At 41.6% G+C, this 24434-nt stretch overlaps 2 protein-coding genes across 2 annotated transcripts; both read right to left on the reverse strand.

The window, feature by feature from the left end:
- Nucleotides 1-1054: 1054 nt before the first annotated feature.
- Nucleotides 1055-6352, reverse strand: rtca (RNA 3'-terminal phosphate cyclase). Its single transcript, XM_026146213.2, has 11 exons — nt 6144-6352; nt 5889-5989; nt 5241-5384; nt 4983-5106; nt 4334-4392; nt 4115-4256; nt 2687-2808; nt 2384-2442; nt 2069-2163; nt 1887-1991; nt 1055-1706 (listed from the first exon to the last, which is right to left on the reverse strand). The coding sequence occupies exons 1-11, from the start codon at nt 6192-6194 to the stop codon at nt 1608-1610; spliced, it is 1101 nt and encodes a 366-aa protein (XP_026001998.2). The 5' UTR covers nt 6195-6352; the 3' UTR covers nt 1055-1607.
- A 2502-nt stretch (nt 6353-8854) lies between these two features.
- Nucleotides 8855-19752, reverse strand: lmnb2 (lamin B2). Its single transcript, XM_026147466.2, has 13 exons — nt 19069-19752; nt 16607-16743; nt 16306-16462; nt 15885-16010; nt 15632-15730; nt 15163-15234; nt 14944-15069; nt 14581-14801; nt 14174-14411; nt 13985-14092; nt 13363-13482; nt 13185-13265; nt 8855-11288 (listed from the first exon to the last, which is right to left on the reverse strand). The coding sequence occupies exons 1-13, from the start codon at nt 19285-19287 to the stop codon at nt 11253-11255; spliced, it is 1740 nt and encodes a 579-aa protein (XP_026003251.1). The 5' UTR covers nt 19288-19752; the 3' UTR covers nt 8855-11252.
- Between the last annotated feature and the right edge of the window lie 4682 nt (nt 19753-24434).

Below are 24434 nucleotides of genomic sequence, written 5' to 3' on the forward strand. Positions count from 1 at the left end.
CTGGGGGTGACATAAAACTTAAATAACTAGAAAGACACCACAGGCCACAACATAAGATAAAAAAAAAAATTCAAAAGATTTGCTGAACACAGAATAAAAAAACACGGCTGATTTGGCCAAAACAGGCCCCTCGTACAGCTGTAAATCCTCCTATTAACGACTTCATCAGTGCCCGTAACAGTACCTCACTTTATAGACATGTACAGCTCTGTTGTACTGATAGAACTTTGTTTTTCTTTTTGGTGGACTGATTTTCTCTCTTATATCAATTTATACACTGGATCTGCACACAACCACACAGGCGTCCCTCAAAACATGCAGTAAACACAAACAAACTTTTTTCTATTGACTCAGTGTCTTGTCCTGGTGTATGTCCTGTGTTTGTGTGTAGTAACTGGTTAAGTCATCAGTCCAAAATTAAAGTGGTTACATATGAACTGCAATTCTTGAGCCTAAATCTTGCAACCATGTAAACAGTAGGAGTGTGTGGTCAAATATCTATAAACCTCCACTCACAGCTCCTACACAACAACATAAAGCCACAGCACAGGGCTAATTGTAAACGGATTGGCTCTTACATAGCACTTTATACAACATCACATTCACACACATGCATCTACATCAAAGCGCTTCCTACTATTCATATGAACACCAGGATCAAACCACCAACCCTGTCATTAGTCGGTAACCTGCTCTACAACCACCCCAACTGAGAACTTCCTCCTTTGTAATCCCCATATCTGTATTAAGCTTCTATTTGCCATATTTCCGATCTCCTGTAGGTGGGACAAGTAAACTGGGAATGCCGTACATTTGCTGAATGAATTTTATTTTGGTTCGGGAAGCACAGCAGTCATCTCTTCCCAGTCAGCCTGTACGCTCATCTGTAGAGGCCCGATACATCGGTTCATAGTGGGCATGCTTCCAATGAATGTAGATTCTGAGCAAAAACCATTGCTTTTAAGAAATCATACTGAAGGTTGCGCAGTAGTTGAATTGCAATCAGTTTTATGATGAGCTTGAGCAAAGCATGCAGATAAAGATAGAACTGGAAGACAGTTTATTCATTTTATTGGTCAGGTTATGATTACAACTCAAAACTTCATATGTAGTGGTCACTGTTAGATAATCAGCAATGCTGATGTCTGAACCGGACTGACAAAGCCTCTCAAAAGTCTAACTACTACACTCCACATAAGTGTTAAATAGTCCTGATCCTTTAATTGCAATGACCCTTCTTTGCTGAGGGTTTAATTCTCATGCAAAAAGCCAAAATCTCAATCAAGGCTATGGATATATGAAAATTTTCAAAACTGAACAAAGAAAACTCAAATTTGACAAAGGAGGATACTGACCAAAAAGCATAATCCCAAATCTGCTTTCAGTCAAAGAGCAACCAAAGAACCAGGAAAGTGAAGTGCACATGGGGAAACATTGGAAATCTTTCCTTGGAGCAGTTAAAAACAGGCAGAAACATGTGAACACAAGGAGGAGATTTATTTATTACAGTATTTCTGGAAAAAACCCTGAGAGACAGAAACTAAGAGGGTCGGCCACGTTTGGAGCAGCTACCGAGCGTGGGGTCAGTGTGTGCACAGCGTGTTCTGCTACAGGTTGGGGTTCACCGCTCCTGATCCTTGACATTCGATGATGTAGGTGATGTTTCTGCTCAGCTCGTCTTCGCACTTTGTTATTGTGAACTTTGCCTGCAAATACAACAGCACACAAGGTTAATGACTGATCAGCTCGACTCAGACCCGAGGATGACCTGAGGTGCTGCGTCAGACACCAGGACAAGATAAAGAAGCAATATTAAAACTGAAACTGTGACTCGCGAACAGAACAGGCACCATTTGGGTCAGTCTTGTGCTGTAAGAGTTTCTGACCTGAGTCAGCTGCTCTGCGATGTGAATTGCTGTCTGTGTGTGTAGTGTCACAGCACCGGTTCGAATCCGAGACGTTCCCTTTGCCAGCGCCATGAAGATAATGAGCTGCAGAGGAGAGTCAGAGTAAGGTCAGAGTAAGGTCGCAGAGTGTGTGTGCGCGCGTCGCTCTCTCTCACACTCACCTGGTCCTGCAGGAATTCGTCCACGCAGCCATTGTGTCTGATGTTTTTCAGCAACATCTCAGCAGCTTCAATACCCACTTTATCTGCATACACACCTGAAAAACAAAAATCCCATGTACTTGAACATCTGCACTGTCAAAGAAAAGTCACTGTTTCAGAACATCAGCCCAACAAGCATTCAAAGCATGTTTGTTTTCAAAGAGGGGGGCATGGGGAAGTAATGACTTCATATAAATTACATTTCTCAATGAGGTGTCAACATTTATCACATTACTGCAGCATTGCTGCCACCTGCTGGTTCGTGTGACTCCTCACCTTTCTTTCCCAGTGCTGAACCAGCAAATATGCAACCTGTAGAGGACTCGGCAATGATTCTGAAAAAGAGGTGGAAAAGCAGTCAGGGGGCTGATCCTTTGGGGAGCATTGGCAGTTTTAAACCAAGAGCTTCATAGCGTACGGCCTCTTAGACCAGGTTTCACAAAGCTATAACTCCTCTTCATGCTGAGGATTTTAAATGATCAGGACTCTGGCCAAATGCTTTTCCTCTTTTCTAAAGTTCCAGAACATTTTTTCTTCCTTGCGTGCCAATGCTGAATGCATCGTATGTTCAGAGCTTACAATATTCCATTTCCATTCCCGCAGGCCTTTTCCTTCTCTTGCTGTGGCTGGATGTTGATGTAAAGTTCTTTGATTTCCTTCCTGATGGTTCGAACAGCAGCAGCTGACATGTCTTTAGCCAACTGTAGAAAACAAAAACTACAGTCAGCTCAATAAAGAAAAGCATACCTGACATTTTCACATTTAGTTTTACAATAACAGACTACGCAGCACCGGACAATACATTTCATTCGAAAGTTCCTTAACTAAGTTTAAGAAAGTGAATCCATTTCCACAGAAACCTTGGCTGCATACAACCTTGGCTACAGTGGCTCTTCTTAAACAGAAGGCAACAAATCAGAGAGGTTCAGATTTTCTCTGTATGTTCCAGGCACAACTTGTCCTGGCATCACATATGTTGCCCATATCTTTATGTCATATTATGTTATCTTGGCATGTACCGTTTGAAAGGGCAGCATCTCCTAAAGCAACCAGACACTCATCCAGTGTGCTGTTTGCACTTGAGATATAGATGAGAGGCTGGCACTCCCCAAAACTCCAAAACTCTCTGACCACTGCTAATTTGTCTTGCATCACGATTGTCTAAATGATTCCCCCATAACAACATGGAAAATTTGTGAAGTCACATGATGGTCTGAAATTGTCTGACTAGAATCTGCATCCCATAAACTGCTGGTAGATTCATTTCTGGGTCTTTGCACAGTACAAGGGTTAAATAGCACACTGTTCATCAGGAATTCAGTGCAGTTGTGGAAGATGACAGTTAAGTGCTAACTATACTGTTATGCACTGTCCCCACTGCTGTTCTGCACAGGACTCAAACCTAACGCCAATTCATCGCAAAGAGTGGATATGTTTATATATTCAGGAGTGGAGTGCACTCCTTAGCCAGGTGGAGACCGAACGACCAAGTCCAACACTAGGCTGTTGGGTCTCCAGCTGTCCGTGTCCGCAACAGACTTAAATCAAGGCTTAAAGTCGCCATCTTGGACTCTAGCTGGTGATGTCAGTCCTTATCCTGTTCTGAAGCCTCGGTGAGCTTTGTGTAGCTCAATATAAACAAAGTGAAAGACTGTATAAAAGATGGACGTAGCAAGGTCATCACATTAGAGTTTCAAAAAAACTGACGTTAGTAGGAGGCCTCACTGTGAAACTGCTTATTCATTGGCTAGCCATTTTTGAATGACAAGTCATTAGCCAACGAGCTAATAATGAGCACAAATAATCCTTTCTGAAACATAGCATGTGGCTAAGACTAGTTAATTAGCAGTGACTGTATTATCAAAAAAAAAAAAAAATAACAAAGAAGAAATTGTGTACCGGCAAATTAATGAAAGACTGGAAAAATAATCCAGTACACAAGAAAAACACAACAGTTGACGCAGTAAAAACCATAAAATGAGTAATGTGAGTGAGTGTGAACTTTACTTTGAAAGGTAGAACTCCAGCAACATAAGCTCTACCATAGATCTTTGTGATGTTTCCTCTCTCAGTCATTGTGACAGGCGTCAGCTCTTTGACTGGATTCACCGTCACCATGACCTCACCTCCACCTTTAGGGTAGAAACCCCTGATTCACAAATACACAGTCAGATACACACAAGTACTCCAGTAACATTTCAACTCTGTAGATCTTGGTACACTGACCTCATTCTGATGTCACAGTCAAAATGGACTCCAAACTTCTCCACAATGGGTTTGAATACCTGAAGACAATTAAAAAAAAAAAAAAAAAATACAATCAAATGTAATATAAAAACAAACTCTATAAACACACACTTAAAGTTCTCTGCTTTCACTTTCACTGGAAGTGCATCAAGTTAGGCACTAACTGAAGCTCTGAGTCAGTTAGCAGGGTAACAGACTGTGGTAACCCGAAGTTTCTCTCTGGTTGACTAATATCACAAGCCCATCAGTAAACTCTGTCTTATCCCTTTCTACACATTTGATCTTCACTTTCTGTCTCATAGGCCACATCAGATTACTGCTGAATAACTAGATTTAAAAGTCAAATAGAACTCCAGCAACATCTAATGAATATTAGACTTGGGTGGATGACCACTGACAGCATAAAAAGTTGTGTTCTATCAAACTTTAATACAGTCTATGGAGGATCAGCGTGGTCCAGGCAAAATAAAGTGACTCTTTCCACTCTAAAGGTAAACATCATGGTCCATACTGACATATTATACTCTTCAGTGAGTTGGATTAAAACGGAGACTGTGTTCTTGGTATTGGGGTACCAATGATGATTGCTTTGTCTGTTATAGGGCTGCGGTGTGTCTATGTCGATTACCTTGATAGTGTAGTCAATCTGAGGAGCCATCTCTGCGTTGGTTCCTCCCTTCAGACAGAGCTGTGAGGCAGCATCGGCATAAAGAGCACAAGGCAGAGCAACCTGCAGCAGGAGACACACACTCCTGACACACACACAAGAAGTGATTATATATATAGATGTTTAATGTTTAAAACAAAAACAATCAATAGCTTTTGTATTACTGCCAGATAGCAGCTGGTTACATAGTAAGCGATCCAGTCAGTGGGTCAGACTTACCCTGCAGTCTGCGTGTCAGCCGTGTAGTTCCCAGCCCGGGTTTTACCAGGAGTCAGACTGATGTCAGTGGAGCCAATGCTGGCTCCTTGAAGACTGCCAGAACACAGATCTGAGACCAGCTGCAGGCCGGTCAGGTGCTGTGGTCTGCACACAATTGATCAAAATGTTACGATTTGAAATTTCAGAACTCTGTTCTTTTACTGGGACTTTGAGGGGGCTTGTGCCTCCAACTTTTTAAGAACGAAATAGAAATGCACACGAAAACGTCGCAAATAAAATGCACCGAACAGTAATCAATAAAATCTAATTAAGATAACTGATTAAAAGCCGAGGAAGTTCTGCGGCACAGAGTCGTGAAGGTTTCTGCTGAAGCTGCTAAAAGTCGTGCTGTGCAGACTGAAGCTGAAGGTGACAGATGGTCTTCTTTTCACACAGAAGCTGCGTTTTTAAATCAGCTGAGTCTCAACAAAAGCACGCAAACAAACCGGGAGGTATTTAACTAATCAGCGTTCACACGGTAGAGCAAATAACACCAATGTAAATAAATCGGACAATCGGTTGTTTTTGTTAATACTTTTAAGTTAACCGATGCATCAACTTTAATGAATAGGCTAACATTAGCCTGCTAGCACTGAGCTAGTAACTCACCTCAGACCCGGCGTGCTTCTGCCGGCTCGGATTTTAGTGATTTTGATGGAGGACCCGATGATGCAACCGAGCGCCGCCGAGACTCTCAGGATCTGTCCGCCCTGCACAGAGCAAATGAAGGGGAAACAGAAGCGACATCAGCGAGCTAAAAACCGCCTGCTGTCCGCCGCGCTAGCATTGTGCTAGCACATTAGCGGCGGGGAAAGCCGGCAGCTTTTCATGTGATCACCTCCCCAACATAAAGTGAGTACTCACTCCTTCCATCACGCTGCCGTCTATCTCCACAGCCTCAGAGTCCATCTTCATTCAAAACAAAATTTTTTTTACTCGGATGCTGTTGCTCAGCTCAACTCCAGGTTCCCGTACTTTTCCCTTGTGTTTGTTCTTCTTCTTCTTGGTCTTTATCAGCGGTTGACAAAGAACGAATTGGTGCATTACCGCCACCTACTTGTATGGAGTGGGAACTAGAATGACGCTTCAGGATTGGATGCTATTATACAAATGGGTTTGTCTTAGATACCTAATTAATATGGCGTTATTTTTGTAGAATAGTGGCACAAAAATAACGCCATAAATTATGACCTGATAACTTTTACTTCCTGGGTTATTTCTAAGTAAACAAATTAAATCTAGTTTCAGTTTCATTCTATTTGGGTTTTGAATCAGTTGTCTTCTTTCTTTCTCATACTCCTGACAGTATAATATTACATGCTCTACTCTCAGCACCCCCACAGTACTTACATTTTTATTGCAATGTTTCCCTAAAATGCATGGTGTATAATTTAGCCCAGTGCACCTTAATATGAGACGTAAAATGATTGCGTCTTCTCTACTCCTCCTCCCTACACTTCTTCATCTATAACCGAATGACTGCAACCACTTCCATTAACTTTCAAACTAAAATGAAAAAAAAAAAGTGACCACACTAAAACAGTTTTTTTCTTTCCTCCAAGTGGTGGAGTAGAAAACATGATTTTGTTTATTTACTAAAATATTTTATCTGTAGTTTATGGAATACAACATTTTCCAGCCATTAACTCTCCTCAGTTCCTTTCAAATTATTTTACAGTCCTATTGAAAAGCTGTACAGAAGTCTTGACCCCTTCATCCGCTGTTTTTTTACATTTTGCTAGGACAATGGGAAGCTGGTGCAGCAAATGGCTGAAACATGGGCAAACATGCATGAACATATAAAACAGAGTTTGTAATGAGCTTGAAAGCCAAGATTTGGTATGAGCACCTTTATTATACTCTCTTACTATCCTAGGCAGCTTTACTGTAACGTCAATGAAGATTTGAACCAAAAATTGCAAATGTGGCTTCATCACTCTTCATGAGACCCATTTTTCAGTTCATTTCTTGTGTAAAGTACTTAGGAAAAGAGTGGTGCACCAAGAATATGAAGATGACCCAAAATGAATGCTGGGATGGGGTGGGCCACAAGGGATACACATGAGCCATCCTTCAAATCTGGGCATTTGGAGGAGCCTTGGAATTTGGACAGTCTTTGTTGAAATGCCATACCTCTGTGATTTTAGCTACTTTGTAACCTTTTTCTAAAGCTAAAGTAAATGCAGGGATGGGCCACAAACCAGTCAGAGCTCTTTGCTCATTACCAAGATTACATCACAGGCTGCTCACTGTTTTGTGAAAATGTGTTTTCAGATTGATTACCGCCATTTAAGTTTACCCTGCTGGAGCTAAATGTATTGCTAAAAACGGACTGTCATGATGAATGTGGCTGATTGTTACTCTCCCTCTTTATGCTTTTTTAAAAACTCAAATAATAATAATAAATAAATGTCCAAAAAAGTAAAAAGAAAGCTTAGTTTTTCTTTTGTTGTTGTTGTTTTTTTTTAATCAAATACAAAACATTAACTTTCATGATATGAAGACATTTTATTAGAAAAGATCTTCAATGTATAACTAAAACATGACAAATTAACAACAAAGTAAACAAACACTAATAAACTGCGACTGAAAGTATCTTAAATCGGTTGGCTGAGGCAGCAGCAGGGAAGCTCGGACCTCCCTCTAACCACCTCCTCCTCCGGGGAGCCATCGAGCTGTTCCCGGGTCTACCCCGGCCCTTCTGATGGACATGCCTGGCTGAAACACGTTACCCAGCAGGCGACGGCCTTTAGACGTGGAGGAGTAGCAGCTCTACCAGTCCGTTAGTGGACTAAGAAATCAGTGTCCAGAAACATCGCAGATCTTACTGATTCTAAACGTCAAACCCCTTCCTCACTTAAAACTGTTTGTTTCCCGCTCTCCAAGGAGCTCCAGGCCCCGCTCGTAGACTCGAGAGGCTTTTCCTGTAGCTCAGTCAGGCAAATGAGAGCTCTCAGACCTCTGGCTTCAGGTGAGGGGGTGTCACAGCTCCACAGCACGTGTTTCTCTCCCGCGCTCTCATTGGTCGAAGCAAGGGCCTGCCTCTCTTTTAATGACGGGCCACCACTAATTTAACGTAGTTTATTGACGTTCAAGGTCACTCCGACCTTCAGTCAAGGGTCTGACGGGTGTCGGCCGACTCAGAGCTACTCTGAATATGACTTTTTTGCATCAATCTTTCAAATGTTTGATATTTGTGTCACCTCAAGCTAATAATAAATGCTAATATCAGGTTAAAATGACTTGGTTGTAGTACAAATGCCTTCAATGACATGTCTCATCACATATGGAAGCAGAGACTGTTGAGCAGTGGGGCCACACAGACCCATGTTATTTGTAAAATCATTCTAATTAAGTGGCATTTTTAAATCGGCCGACCCTGGACTCTGCAGAGTCTGTCAGATAAACAGCAGCAGTAACTGTCACAAGTTCCTCAAAGGCCATTATTTGACTCATATTGTTTTTACTGAGGAGCTATCAAATGATGTCTGTTCAAGGCATTCTTTATAAACACGCTTCACCCCACTAATATTAATGATTTGTATGCACATAGAAGACTCTTGATACCAAATACATATGTGTAAAACATTTATTAAGTGTACAAAAAGTAGCTTGACAGAAAATCATAGATAAAACAGACAATACATGCCATAACCCCTACATGAATAATAGCATTTCTCCGGTTTTTCGGACTTCTGTTGTCATCAATGTTGGTTACTTTTCAGTTATTAGTAAGGCAACTGGCACTTTCTCCCAATAGAAATCAAAACATTTTATATTAACTGTTCGTATGAAGTGAAGCCTTTTGACTTTTTAGTGGAACACTACAGGAATAGTGTTTAGGTAATTTTTTTGTTTATTTTTTTACATGGACCCTGAAATATAAGTCGAGTTTCCCAGTTTCATTAAGTCACAAAAACCCTACCAGAGCCAATCTAAGAATTGTACACACATTTAAAAAAAAAAAAGTTAAACTGATTACATAGAACTAGTAAATCACACAACACAAACACACGAGAGAGAGCCGTTTCCACAATAACACACAGCAGGTATGAGAAAAACTCATACAGTGTGCTCAAGTCAGAAACAGAGTACAGACGGAGACCGTGTACTCGAAATATCACGTCACACCTGCAAAAGTCTGAGGAAACAGGAATCTTACTTCCATCATTTATCCCACACACTTCAAAAAGTTTGTCAGTTTTAGGTTTCGGATTGAGAAAGCTTTAACTTTAATTTCATCATCTAACCTAATCCAATTGACACTGCACTGTCCAAAGAAGAACAAACCCAAGCAAAGAAAAACTGGCCGCTGCATGGTAAATGTTCCTAAACCCTAAAGCCTCAGCTCCACTCTGCAGATCCAGGTGTTTATTAACAGCCTGGCATGTTGGTTAGATGAGTCCAATATCCTGTCTGTCTGCACACATACGTCCTGTTTCTGGGATGAGTGTTTTGGCTCAGAGACGCAACATTTAGCAAGTCTGAGAAGCACCAGTTAGTTCTCCAACTTTGTCGAATGAAAACTGAAAACGGCAACAAGAGGCAGAACAGCAGACTGTAAGAAAACGCCACCCACCCTACAATGTCAGCACTTGTAATAAGTGTTCTATTATTGTTCTGAAGTTTAGTTTCATTGGTTCTCTGGAGGCATCAGTCAGTTTTTGTTACAAGTGCAGATTTCTTCCTCTGCAGACTACACACGGGCAGCATAGACACGCATCTGCTAACAGAAGCGTTGCCAGTCAAAATGAACCACTAGTGTTTTTTGGTCCAAAAAACAAAAAAAAAAAAAAAAAAAGTGCTGGCCCCACTAAGAAAATCTCTACAAAAAACTATTAGCAACCAATAAAGCCAGTCTAGGCAACAAGTTGCAGTGTAATTCAAAAAATAAGAGCTAAATAAGAACATTCAAATACTGTAATGGAGCGGTGTGAGGGCCCTGGACCTCCTCTGGGTCTGCTGTCAGGGTTTACACAGCTGCTTTGGAGCACTCGCAGCTCTTTTAGGTGTGGATAGGACTGAGTTCAACAAAGCACATTTCCCCAAGAAAGCAGGGTTCACATGCATCACATAATTCTGACCATGCTAGTCTTGTTGAGGGTCGTAAGAACACAGACGGGAGAGCTACGTGATTTTAGGTTTGGCAGTTGTCTTGTGTTTTTTCCTGGCTTTATGGATTTCGGTCTGCAGCTCAACTGGGAGCCACATTTAACAAAAAAAAAGGAGGCTGCTTTTAGTTTTCAGAAATCTAAGAACGTTTTATCTTCACCTTTGAAGAAATAAGGAAGAGAAAAGTACGGAGCATAGTCACAAAGAGTTCTAGGTTGTGACCAGAAGGTCAAGTATCAACCGAGTGTACCTCAAAGGTCAGAGGTGGTTAGATTGAGCCCAAAGTAGAAGAACTGGATCCGGTCAATTTGCAAACCACCTTTTGAATAGGGAAATCCAAGGTAACTGAACAAGAATGTATCGTTTCATTTGCATTTGGATGCAAGTGAAAGGAAGACTTCAAAAAATACTAAGAAAACATGCAGCAGACAAACATGAGTATCCACGCAATAAATGTTAAAGTTAGAAACACATTCAGAAAGGCCCTGATGTCACAAGGGGTTTGATAACAGATGCATTTTACCCAGTACACACCCAGTATACAGCGGGTGTACATAGCATATAGACTATATATAGTATATATACCATATATAGTGTCTATATACCATGTTCTGTTGTGCTTAGGAGTTGGGATCCATCATATCTAATCCATCGTTGCTGGCGTCTGACTAATTTTTATTGACTCATTAAAGTAGGTGCAGAAATATGGAAAGCTATAAAAACCAAGTCCATTATACAAAAATGATCTTGAATAGTAAAAACATCAAATAATGAGGCAATGGACAGGATCATATCTGAATGGCTCTAGAAGAAAAAAAGTAGTATATAAAGGGTAAAAGCCATCTACTCATGAGGAAGGCTTCACATGATGGCACACTCTCTGGACGACACTTTGCCCTGTAGGAGAAACAAAAAGGTTTGTTATTGGGAGACTTCCATGTGTAGCAGTACAGATGTACAAGTTCCAAAGAGTGACTCCATCCAACAGCCTACAACAGGTGCTGACTGAGACAGACCATGTGTTCTACACTGTTTAACCTCAGTAAATAAACATGTTATGAAAACTATGAGCTCATTTTGAATGTGATCGCAGCCACACGTCATAAATACGTTGGCGCAGGGTCACATGCAGCACTGTGTAGCATCCCCTCTTCTTCTAACAGCAACCCACAAGTGTGTGGGACTTGAGGAGAGCAGCTGTTGGACTTGTGGAAGAGGAATGTGTCCCATTCTTCTCTGTTAGAGGATTCCGGCTGCTCAGCAGTTCTGACCCTGCTTTGTCCTGTTTTTTTGGTGCAAACTGCCACTTCCATAGGCACTGAGATTTTGGTTAGTATGACCTCAGCAGTTTTCCACTTTGCCTCAGTCTATCTTAAACTGGCTTTGGTCCAGAGAAGACAGCGGTGTCTATGGATCACGCTCCCATGTGGCTGCCTCTTTGCATGACAGAGCTCCAACCTGTATCATCATCATCATCATCATCAACTTTATTTATAAAGCACTTTAAAACAACCACAGCTGACACAAAGTGCTGTACATTGGAACTGTAAAATAAAATTACATGAGATATAAATAAAAAACAAATAAAAGAAGAGTGAAATCATTAATTAAATAACTACTGCATTAAAAAAGAAACTAAGTCTCACTGAGGTTAAAAGCCAAGGAATAAAAGTGGGTTTTAAGACGTGATTTAAAAGTGGACAGTGAAGGGGCCTCTCTAACATGCATGGGCAAATTATTCCATAATTTTGGAGCCACAATAGAGAAGGCCCTGTCCCCTCTGAGCTTCCTCCTGGATCTCGGTACCTCCAGGAGCAGCTGGTCAGCTGACCTGAGAGACCGACAGGGTATGTGGGGATGAAGAAGCTCAGAGAGGTAAGGCGGGGCAAGACTGTGTAGACATTTAAAAACAAACATAAGAATTTTAAAATTAACTCTAAAAGACACAGGCAGCCAGTGCAGAGAGGCCAGCACGGGGGTTATATGCTCTCTCTTTCGAGTTCCTGTTAGGAGTCGTGCAGCCGCATTTTGAACCAGCTGCAGACGTGAGAGCAATAACTGACTGACCCCCACATAAAGTGAGTTACAGTAGTCCAGGCGGGAAGAAATAAAAGCATGGATCACTGTTTCAAGGTGCTGCCTCGAAAGAAAAGATTTTAGTCTTGCCAGTCGCCTTAAATGATAAAAACTGGACTTCACCACTGCTCTGATTTGGTTGTCCAATTTAAAATCACTGTCCAACTTAAAACCAAGGTCAGTAACAACAGATTTAAAATAGACTTCCAGGGATCCGTGGAGGGCACGCTGATCCTGAGCACATGCACTGATTTCCACCACACAATCATGCCCGTTTTAAGGGACTGGTGATGCAGATATCCAACAATGATGATATTATGAACTACAGATGATGAATTACTCAAAGTCTTCACATGTTTACATTCAGAAACATTCTGAAAAACAATTTGTAGACGCAGTTTTCTGCAGAACGGTGAACCTCTGCCTCTCTAAGATGCTCTTTTAGACCCCGTCATGTGACTCACATGTTGCCAATTAACCTAAGCGGCTGCTAAATGTTCCTCCAGCTCTTTCTTTTTAGTACCACTTACTTCATCAACCTTTTATTGACTTTCTCCAACTGCTCTGCTACCTGCTCCTGCCACCGAGTCAAAATGAGCTCATAGTTTTCTTAACATCTAATCTAACTGCAGTAACAGCCCTGCTCCTTTACACCGAGCCAAACAAAAAGTTTTACCAAAAAGGTAAAGAAAAAGAAAAATTGTTGGCCAAGTGTACCGTCTGTGCCACTGTCTCCTCCTCGCCATCAACATCATCTACATCCACCTGAGTGTTGGTTACAGTCCTCCTGGCCACCTCCTGTGAGACAAACACCGCATGACTCAAAAAATAAAAACCATGTACGAATTTCAAGCAAAGGAAACTGGTTTAGTTAGCTATGCACCGACGTCTTTACCTCGCCATCAGCATTGACCAAAGAGGTAACTATGTCATTTCCTGTGCCCCAGGAAGCCTGGCTTTTCCACAGCAAGTCAGTTGGAGGACTGTGAGCCATACCAGCATCGGCAGACCACACCTAGGTGCAGGTAAACAACAAAAAAAGCTGTTTACAACATACAGTATAACATACAGCTTCACATATTACATTTTTACAATATTACACAGCATGATCATCACGGTACAGTCTGTTAAACTTGAGAAATATCAGTCTGTCCAGGTAGGAAGTCTGAGCTGCTGGGAATCCATTTCACCTGCACAGGTGCAAATCAATGACAACAGGTGCAGAGGAGAGACAACAAGTCAATGCCCCAGAGGGTTTAGCAGTCGGGGGCCACAGACCTCCCTCCTTATCCCTCACGACTGATTTTTCTCTTGGTGTCCTTGTCAAATACTAGTAGCATGAGACCACCAGTGGGTGGCAGCACATTCAGCACAGAGGGAGAGGGAGGATGGCTGCTACAGCCCAAATGATCTTTGCTGGTGGGCTCTTTATCAGTGTTCCTGTCTCACCTCCACTACATGTGTGTCTATACGTGTCTGATCGTTTAGGGTCATGCAACCATACGCAATCTACTCACAGTGACAGACTGCCCAGCTTTCAGGACGTATTTTGGTGAGAACTTGTAGATGATTTCTTCCCCATTGTCAACCTGTCTCTTCAATCTCCAGTTGCCCAGAGGCTGGTCCTGCAAGACATGAGGAGCCTTAATACAGAAGTGCACTTTGTTCAGAAAAGGAGACACAATATAAAATTTCACCTAACACACCTGCTCAGTATCGTTGATGAGTGTGACTGCGTTTCCATCCATGTCAGTCGGTGATATGGTGACGGCTCCAGTAGCCGTAGCCTCTTCTGACACCAGCAACTGCTCCTCTCCTCTTCCAATCTCGGGCATCTCCCTAACCTCTGCTTCCGCTCTCTTCCTCTTAGAGGAGCGGGAGGATGAAGATCCTGTTAATCTGGACACTGTGACTCGGGAAGACGGGCTGGGGGACAGCTTCAGTCTAAAACAGGAGGAGAAAATGATGCTGTTGGAATCAATGCTGTTGCAATGATCCCAACAGCCCAATCTGATCCAAGTATCACTTTCCACACATCCTACCCACGGTGCCTACAGTAAGTACTGGCTCTGATGGCATCCTCATGATAAAGTACTTGATAAAACATGTGCACCTGTGTTCCTCTCCCTCCAGCAGTTTCCTGTATGCATTGATCTCCATATCCAGAGCCAGCTTCACATCCAGCAGCTCCTGGTATTCACTGAGCTGAGCGTTCATCCGGTCTCTCAGTTCAGCCATTTCTTGTTCTTTTGCTTCGATGGCACGGCGGTGCTTGTCTCGCTCAGACGACAGAATTTCTTCCAACTCTCTGATACGATCTTCTGAGGCAGCCACCTACAAAAGCAAACATGCAGACACCACTCAATTAAAACCAAATAGCAAACCACCAGAAATCCTGAGCTGTTTAAGGGATTTAAAGTGTGGAAGCTGTAGGAGAGATCTCCATTTGGGTGTACTGGTGTCCATAAAGCCACACCTGTTTCTGCAGGGCGCTGAGCTGGTACCCAAGGCTCTCTATTCTGGTACGAGACTCCTGCAGCTCCTCCCTGGCTGAGCTCATTGCCTTGTCATTAATCTCAGAGGACACTTTGGCATTATCCAACTGCAGACAGAACGAGACAGATAGCATATTTGAACACAAGGAGCATAAAACACAAAGAAAGAAAAGGGGAAAAGACAAACATGTGTCTTTCACCTTGGCCTGAAACGTTTGCTCCAGTTCTTCCTTATAAATAGAGACTTGCGCATCATGTTGCCTCCGCAGGTCCTGGTTGGGATCACACAAGTCTGATTAACATTCATTCTCAACAGAAAGCCTGCTGAGCAGTGCTGACACAGATGTGAAGGTGAAATTTAGCATCAACACAAACACAGTACAGACATAATATATACATAATATACTTGCCAAAATGGTTACAGAGAAAATTAACAAGCCCTAGCACGCAATGTGAAATTGTGCAGCATTTTACAGTCAGAGCCAACCACCATGCTCCTGTGCATGTGCGCATGGTGCCACAGGCAAAAAAGAGCTAAAGACTGACTGATACTAAAAATGCCTTTATTATTTGTATGATAACATTTGTTTTTCAATGACACAACTGTACCTGTAAATATACTGGGTTGTAGCAGCCACAGACACGGCAACATCAGAAATTAAATCATACCTGTAGAGCTTGTGCCAGTTTGAACTCATAGTCCTGTCTGACTCCAGAGTCCACCTCCACTATTCTCTGCTCATGTCGACGGCGAGACTCGCGCACCTCCTGAGCACAAGGAGTGAGTGAAGTGTAACAGAGAAACGTCACCCAAAGAAAACCCAAAAACTTTGCTACGTTAAAAGAGAGGGAAAGAAATCTGATTATGCAAACTTTATGGCAGTCTTGTGCACAGGCACAGTATTTACGACACAACCCTTACCTCATCAAACATAGTCTTCCTGAACTCCAGCTCTTCACTCAGTGACTGACAGCGATTCTCCAAGTCCACACGCATCAGTGTCTCTGCCTCCAGCTGGCGTTTACCAACAGCATGGCTGTCCTCTGCCTACACATCATAAGACCGGGACATTTATTAGCACATGGACAACATTAGGCTGATTGGCTGGCTCTTCATGACCAAGCAGAGAACATTTGTTATGTTAGTCTGGCATACAAAAAGTAAATGAAACATTTACTTTTGGGGACATAATACCCAAATAAAAAGGTAAACAAAATTGTAATATCAATCACGATTAAAGTATTGTGGTGATCATATATTATCATTTCTAATTATTCAACCATTTCTAGATATTTCTTTTTCTGGCTTCATTTTTTTACTAAACATCTCGCATCTTTCCCACCTTGGCCAGCAGGCTCTTGACATCAGCTAGCTCAGAGCTCAGAGCAGCATTTTGGCTTAGAGCTGTTGAAAGAGCTGCTTCATTCTTATTCAGCTGGGCTTCCAAACCACTGGCCCTGGACATTGCTGCAGCAAGATCACCATCCTTTTTCTTTATACTGGAACAAATAGACAAGGAGGCAGAACACAATTAATATCTTTAAGTGGTCACTTAATGGCCCTTACAAGCTAACATCCAAAATCTTTAGCCACGTTAACACGATTTCAAATTTTTTTTTAAAAAGTATTTGATAAGGCGTTACCTGCGTGTAGCTTCTTCCAGGTCAGCCTGAGCCTTGCCCAGATCTATCTGGAGCCTGGCTCTCTCTCTAGCAGTTTCATCCAAAACTCGCCGAGCATCAGCCAACTCTGCCTCATACAGAGCCTTTAGGCCTGTTACCTAAAGAGAGGGATGCAAAACACATTACCTGGTGAAGAAAACAAACACTACTGACTGTTCCAGAATGTAAAGTCTTCCGAGTGGTTGCATATTACAACAGAAGGACAGGTTTCTAAAGTTCACCTTAAAAAAAACAAAAACAAAAAAAAACCCCAACCTATTTCTTTTTTTTCTCCTTTCTTTTCTTTTAATCAGACAGAGGATTATTACAGGAACATACACTAAACTAAATATACACTGTGGCTCCATTATTATGTCTTAAAATTAAATTTATTCCCGTTTGAATTTTATCTGAATAAATAATGAATTGAAAAAGATAAATAAATAAAACTCTTTCAGTCAAGCACTGGGGGCAGTGTTAAATTCAACAGTCAGAGCAGCCGTTTCCAGCTGACCTAATTTCATTCAGTATCAATTATTCTGAATGAATAGATCCAACTACCACAACTACACACACTGTGTGACGTTTTCAGTAACCATATATAATGTTAAGATGTAACAAAAGTAATTACTGTCTGAAAATAGCCTTAAAGCTTTCCTTTCACTGCTGCCACCACATTGGACTTTCCGAGTCTAAATAAGATTCAACTAACAACAAAGAGGAAGTGCATTAGCATTTGAGCAAAAAAATACCTCTTAAGTACTTCATGGGCATCTATAAAACCTATAGAAACCAACCATCGCACATTGCTTCACCAGTGGCAAAAAAGGCGAAGAAAAAGAAGACAGAACAAAGCAAGGAAGACTGGTACAACCATTCACACAATGGAGAGAGGTTTGGGATTTAAGACTTTCCAAAAATGTCAGCAAGCACGTCACACTTCTACTGGATCCAGAATTTTTTTTTTTTTTTTAAACTTGCCTGCTTATGATCTAATTTACCTTTTTTTTTTTTTACCTTAGTGTCACTGGAATTTAAAATAACATTTTTAGAATTTATATTACATTATTAAGTAGCAACCCTGTCAGTGTTAGCCACATTGGTAACTACTCCCTAATACCTGCAGTACAACAAAAATGACTCCTGTTTTTTTTAAAACAAACAAACAAACAAACAAACAAACAAACAAACAACAACAGCAACAAAACAGCAGAAAACAGTCACAAACGCAGGCTTGTTAATTCAGTTAGCACTAGGCATGCCAACCAATAAAATCATAAGGCTAGTGTGCAGAAAAAGGTAGCATTGAGTGATTGTTAATATAAAAGAACACGTTTAGGGGCTCTCCTTTACTCGTTATAAAAGAAGGAACTTTGGAACATAGTATATGAAAGTGTAAAAAGGGTGGACAAGGCCAATTTTTCACGAATGTGGTTATTGCGTGCGTTCATCGCTGTGTTGATTGGGGTTGCTACGTTACAAGAAAAACAGGAAATTGATGCTGCTATGGGCAACAACGTGTCTTTGCAACACCACCTGCTATAACTCCAGTAGAAACACTACAAAACCAAAATTTATCTGTTGTAGGTCAAGTGTCGAAATAGTAGTTCCTTTAAGAAGCAGTTCCATTACAGGGTTGCTACCTGTGAGCATACAGTGACTCACAGCACGAAGAAATAAAGGATCTGGCACGATTACAAGATCTACCATTACTCAAATATGTTGGGTTTTTGTGTTTTTTTTGATGAAGCAGAAATCATACATCATGCAAAGGTCACATATAAAATAGAAACCACGCACAAGTTAAAATTTTAACTTTAGGGGAACAACTATTCAAGATTACAACAAACACCTTTGTCCCATGATAGGTTCTATCGATGCTTATCTGATGAAGCGCAAAATTGTCTTGATACAATCATCCAGGTAAGGAAATCAATCATTATGGTAAAAAAATTCCCCAAAAATGGATTCTGTAGGGTTTTTTTTGTTTGTTTGTTTAGTTTAGTTTTTTTTTTTTTTTGTTTTGTTTTTTTTTTTGGGGGGGGGGGGGCAAAGTCAAATGAACGGACAAATTCACAAATGCAAAAAATACATTAAAATAAAAAATAAAAAAAAAATTTAAAAAAAAAATCACTGAGCAGAGATTGGCGCGCAGACCCACCCGCTCAGTGCTTCCGGTCCGGTCACATTTGAATACAGATGCAGTATGGATCATTACGGCAAACAATGCAAAGCCAACGGCACCAGTGAAGCTGAGTTTACCGTATGTGAGCGCAGTTAGTTACACATTTTACGCCGCATAATTAACGTGACTTATAATGACCGATTTTCCCTATCGTTCAAGACTAAATATGTGCGCGCACGAGCCTTTTTTCAGTTACACATTTTTACGACAGGGATCACGTGCTGATATTACGTTTACTGAAATATTTTCATTTACTAACCTCTCTCGTAGTCACCTCTTCTTTTTCCGACACTTTGACCATTAGCCGGTCATTCTCCAATTCCAGCGCCCGCACGCGATCGATGTACACAGCCAGCCTGTCGTTCAGATGCTGCAACTCCTGTTTCTCCTGTAAACGAGAAATCCGAGTCGGGGAGAGAGGAGTGGAGGCCGCTGACCGGCCAGCTTCACGGCTTGGGGTAGCGCTTGCAGTCGCCATAGCGGTTCCTTCAAAATTCTGCCCGAGTTTTCCTGAGCACTCAGCGAGCAAAAGAAAATAAATGACTGTATCTACTGGCTTTGTTAGATCGGGATGCAAAACAGCTCCTCTTGATAGTTAGCGCCAGGATATCGCAATCAATGAGCCGGAGGACCACGCAGTGTCTCGAACGCTTGCTTTACACAGTGATGTGATTCCAAGATGGCCGCGGTCAGGACCGCGCCAAAAGCAGAGGACACTTCCTGTCCGCAATGGCTGATGGGAAAGCAGAGGTACGGGAAGGGCGTAACGTAACGCATTACCTCCTGTCTAAACAAAAGCACCTTTAGAGGTTTTTTTTCGAAAATGTCCCGTGACTTTAACATTATGAAGGACAGCTTCCCCACCAAAACCCTCGAAAAATTACCAGAAAGAACTGTTCACACTTGATAGTACTGAAGAGGATTAGGGCCACTGGAAAAAAAAAAAAAAGCAGGAACGTATTTTTTTTTTCTTTTCCTGAATTCTGACTTTAATCTCAGAATTCTGACTTTTTTCTCAGAATTCTGGGATTAAAGTCAGAATTCTGACTTTTTTCTCAGAATTCTGGCTTTGATCTCAGAATTCTGACTTTAATCTCAGAATTCTGACTTTTTTCTCAGAATTCTGAGATTAAAGTCAGAATTCTGACTTTTTTCTCAGATTTTTTTTCCAGTGGCCCTAATCCTCTTCCGTATGATAGCAATAGGATAGGGTTACACAGGTGCATATAAAGACTGTGACGTCAGGCCATAAAACCAAACTTCACCTTTCCTGTATGCTTAGAAATAGAAGCAGTTATTCTGGTAAATGACAGTATATTTATATTCCTGTGAGTGCCAAACATAGTGTGTGTGTGTGTGTTTCATTGTTCTACTGTGCTTCATTGATCTGGTAACAGTGACAATAAAGATCTATCTTATCTTATCTTATGTTATCTTTTTATACAGTATGTCAGCATTCAAAAACAACCGCTACAAATATAAAACATTCTATTACATAATTATCCCACTTGTAAGCAGTGTTGCTCAAGTTACTTGAAAATAGCAATTATTTGCTAATTACTGATTACTCCTCCAAAAAAGTAATCCTGTTACTTTATTGAATACTTATTTCCAAAAGTAATTAGCTACTTATTACTTAGTTACTTTTTAAAAACATGAAACCCAACATAATTCTATTGTTTGAGCATAATCCATCATATAAAATTTAAGTCTCTTTTAAAAACTTGTTTTATTAATTTTAATCTTTTAACTTTATGCGCATTGCAGTTAAATGATATGCAATAGTGTTTGACTTGAAGAAATTTCCTGTATATTCCAGCATATAAAATAAAATGGGTTTTTTTGTGTTTACACTCACTATTTCAAATATATGAAAGTAAAACACTGCAAAAAATAAATAAAATTAAAGATTCAGCGGCACTAACTCCTGTTGTTCTTAAATCTATTTTCACCTGTTTAGCAGGAGTGGCGCCGGTGGAGGTTTTCCTGGTGCCGCAGCTTTCATGTCAATGGGGGGATCTGGGGGTTTGCTCAGATTTGAAGTTTAATTTTTCACTGTAGAAAGAGGTTTTCTTCCCACACAGAGTGTACAGCAGACGCTAAGGTTTTTGTCACTTTTTTTCAGAGTCAAACTCAAAGTAATGTCAGTACTTCCAAGCTTTAAACGCTGCATGGTCGTACTCTCTCCAGCAACACACATCTGTTGCTGCCACAGATGTCGCACGCTCATACGTCATTGTCATGAGACATTCTCACAAACAAAATCACAGTTTAGTAATACAGCGTACTTACGAGAAAGTAACAGTAATATAATTACTTTTTTGCAATAGTAATCCCTTACTTTACGTGTTACTTGAAAAAAGTAATCGGATTACAGTAACGCTTGTAAGTGCCAAAATTATAATTAATTGACACATTAAATATAAACTTGTGCTTTTATGGAAAATACTGAACATGAAATTAACACAAATCCATTAACATGAATTTACCTCTATTGAAAAAAGCTAAACAAGACTTTTAACAAAAATCTCAAATTATGTTTGTTTGTTATTGTCCATTTATGGAAATATAAGCAGCCTCCTAGAAAATCCTAAAAATATTTTTTAACTCTGTAGAGTTTATTATGTGGATGTGGTGGCAGCGCAAAGACAGCCTGCACTTCTGATTTATAAACAAAATTTGGGAGCTGTTTTAATTTTGTTCTCAGTGGAAGAGTTGGATGGAGGAGGTTGCTCTTTGGTGAGATTAATGGCAGAGGCGTAAATCCTATCCCACAAACCATAGACCAAGGCGACTATGGTTTGTGGGTAAATGTTAGAAATGAGAAAAAGACAAACACCCATGTCGAAAAGTAGAGGGCTCATAGTTGAAGGTTTTAAAGGCGATAGCATACACAAAACATATGGAATACATAATAATAAAGATTATGATCTCTACACTGAAAACAATTAATCAGCATTCACACTAATTTTAACAATATGATGAAACAACAAGTAAGTCTGGTACCAACTAGTGAAAGCGACGATTAGTCAGGTAGTCGACCAGTCATGCACATCCTTAAGCCCAACACTCATAAGTAGATTATGAAACTAAAGACTCATAGAAATGGAGTAATTTATTATTTATGAGTACACAGTTGTTAAACCTACTTAATATTTACTAATAAATGATCAGTTTAACTAATTAGCCCCCACATATTTAGGGATTTTTAGATTTATACCAGATTTTATTTTCAGACACGGCAAACAATGATTATGTCAACATCTTTAATCAATGACATTATCAAAACCACAAACGAGGTACAAAATGATTCCCTTCACTCTAAAACATCAAGGTGTATGGAGCTCTTCAAATGTAGGTTGGCTCAATACCTTGAACAGTGTACTACTCTCGGCAGAACTGGATGATGAAACATTTTAACTCCACACTTGTCTTATTATTATATATTATAATAAGACATGATTATTTATCATAAATAATTATAAATAAGACAGTTTAAAGCAAGGCAAATGCTGGCTGGGGAGATGGCAGCCCCCCAAAAAGGTAATTCAAATATGCTAAATTCGTGACTGATGATATTGGACTCCAATAATTACTCTGTTAATGTAACAATTTGATCTTTTTCACCAATTTTGTCATTTTCAAAAACATGAAGTTTACTTTCAGAGAAGAGAAAAGAAAACAGAAATGCTTTTTTTAGAACCATTTTTATTTGTTTTGTGAATGTTTTCAACCAGATTAACTGATTAGCAGGGTAGTTGAAAATATATAATAATCCCCAAAATCCTTTTTTTTTTACAGTGTATTGCCTTCGTCAGCAGCCTCTCTACAACTGTGTGGCTGAGCTTCAGCCTGCGCTGGGATGTTGAGTTCATTCATTAGCTTGTGAAAACTTTGTGTGTGCATAGCTTGCCACATCAACAACGTATGTGTGTTTTCCTCGAGGTGTTGGAAACAGAGTTTGTTATGGGAGCCCAGCCAAATGCGGGAATTACAGTTGTCACAATTCACACAACGGACACGAGCACTGTGTGGGATTCATGGAGAATCAGCATGGACCCACAGTGCGAGGATTGTCACCTATTGTTGTTCACTTTTTATCACTGTAAATAAACTCACTGCCTTACACAGCTACTGTGTATTTCGGGGTCAGTGGCCACAGATACTGTGTGTTTTGGGCCTGGTCAGCTCATTAAAACAGGTACTGTTTGTTGTGCTAGGCCACCGGCAACAGTGAACTTGGGTTTTGCTTCTAAGTTAGAAGGCGTCTGGGAAGGAATCTCAAAACTGGATTATAGATGGCAGACAGCTGGTGTCATAAGCCACCAGCTCTGTTCAAAGATGGTCGTTCACAATGGGCATAGATGGCTTCTTTCACTTCTCTTTCAAACAATCTGTCTAATCTGTCCAAAATGTGAACATCGACATCCTCGAAAGAGTGACCTTTGTCCTTAAGATGCAGATGGACAGCCGAGTGTTGTCCTGTTGACCTGTCTGTCTGACCTTCTTTTCTGTGCATCTTTGCTGATTTGATGATCAAAAAAGAGCTTTCTTTACAAGTGTGTGTTCCCTCTTTTTCCCTTCTGGTTTAGAGGGAACATTTTCTGCCCAGTGTTTTAGGGTCCTGATTACTCCAAGTTTGTGTCCCAGAGGGCGTTGGGAGTCAAAGAGGAGGTACTGGTCTGTGTGTGTGGGTTTCTGGTAAACTTCCGGTGACGGACGTCAACGCGCCACCTGGATCTGCCGCAGCTGAGCTGGAGGTCAGCAAGCCATTTGGACCGGTTAGGAGGTCAGAGCACCGTCTGACCTGCCGCGCCTGAGCCGGAGGACAACGCGCTGCCTGTACCTGCCACGGCTGAGCTGGAGGACAACGTGCCACCTGGATCTGCCGCACCCAAGCTGGAGGACATCACGCCGTCTGACCTGCCACGCCCCACCTGGAGGACAGCGCGCCTTCTGGACCTGCCGCACCTGAGCCGGAGGTCAACGCGCCACCTGGACATGCTGCACCTGAGCTGGAGGTCAACGCACCACCTGGACATGCTGCACCTGAGCTGGAGGTCAACGCACCGTCTGGATCTGCCATGCCTGAGCCAGAGGCCAGCATGCCGTTTGGACCTGCCATGCCTGACATGCCACGCCCAACCTGGAGTTAAACGCACTGCCTGGACCTGCCACGCCCAAGCTGGAGGACAGCACGCCATCTGACCTGCCACTCCTCAGCCGGAGGTCAACGCGCTGCCTGGACCTGCTGCGGCTGAACCAGAAGACAACGTGCCTTCTGGACCTGCCACGCCTGAGCCGGAGGTCAACGCGCCGTCTGGATCTGCCATGCCTGAGCCAGAGGCCAGCGTGCCGTTTGGACCTGCCGTGCCTGACATGCCACGCCCAACCTGGAGTTAAACGCACTGCCTGGACCTGCCACGCCCAAGCTGGAGGACAGCACGCCATCTGACCTGCCACTCCTCAGCCGGAGGTCAACGCGCTGCCTGGACATGCTGCACCCACGTTGGAGGACAGCACACCGTATGACCTGCCACAACTGAGCTGGAGATCTGTGTGCCACCTGGACCTGCCACACCCCAGCCGGAAGACAGCGCACTGCCTGGACCTGCCGTGCACGAC

Source organism: Astatotilapia calliptera, chromosome 17, assembly GCF_964374335.1.
Source record: "Astatotilapia calliptera chromosome 17, fAstCal68.1, whole genome shotgun sequence".
NCBI classification, from domain to species: Eukaryota; Metazoa; Chordata; class Actinopteri; order Cichliformes; family Cichlidae; genus Astatotilapia; species Astatotilapia calliptera.

Bases quoted from the DNA above. Each gene is read 5' to 3' on its own strand.
- rtca (XM_026146213.2), bottom strand. From the start codon at position 6,194: ATGAAGATGGACTCTGAGGCTGTGGAGATAGACGGCAGCGTGATGGAA. The intron at 2,443-2,686 runs GTAAGCTCTGAA...CCTCTTTTTCAG, and splicing joins GGGAATGGAAATGGAATATT to AATCATTGCCGAGTCCTCTA. The intron at 1,707-1,886 runs GTCAGAAACTCT...TTGTATTTGCAG, and splicing joins TCGCAGAGCAGCTGACTCAG to GCAAAGTTCACAATAACAAA.
- lmnb2 (XM_026147466.2), bottom strand. From the start codon at position 19,287: ATGGCGACTGCAAGCGCTACCCCAAGCCGTGAAGCTGGCCGGTCAGCG. The intron at 15,731-15,884 runs GTAAGGGTTGTG...CCTTGTGCTCAG, and splicing joins GGAAGACTATGTTTGATGAG to GAGGTGCGCGAGTCTCGCCG. The intron at 13,266-13,362 runs GTAAAGACGTCG...TTTGTCTCACAG, and splicing joins TGGTCAATGCTGATGGCGAG to GAGGTGGCCAGGAGGACTGT.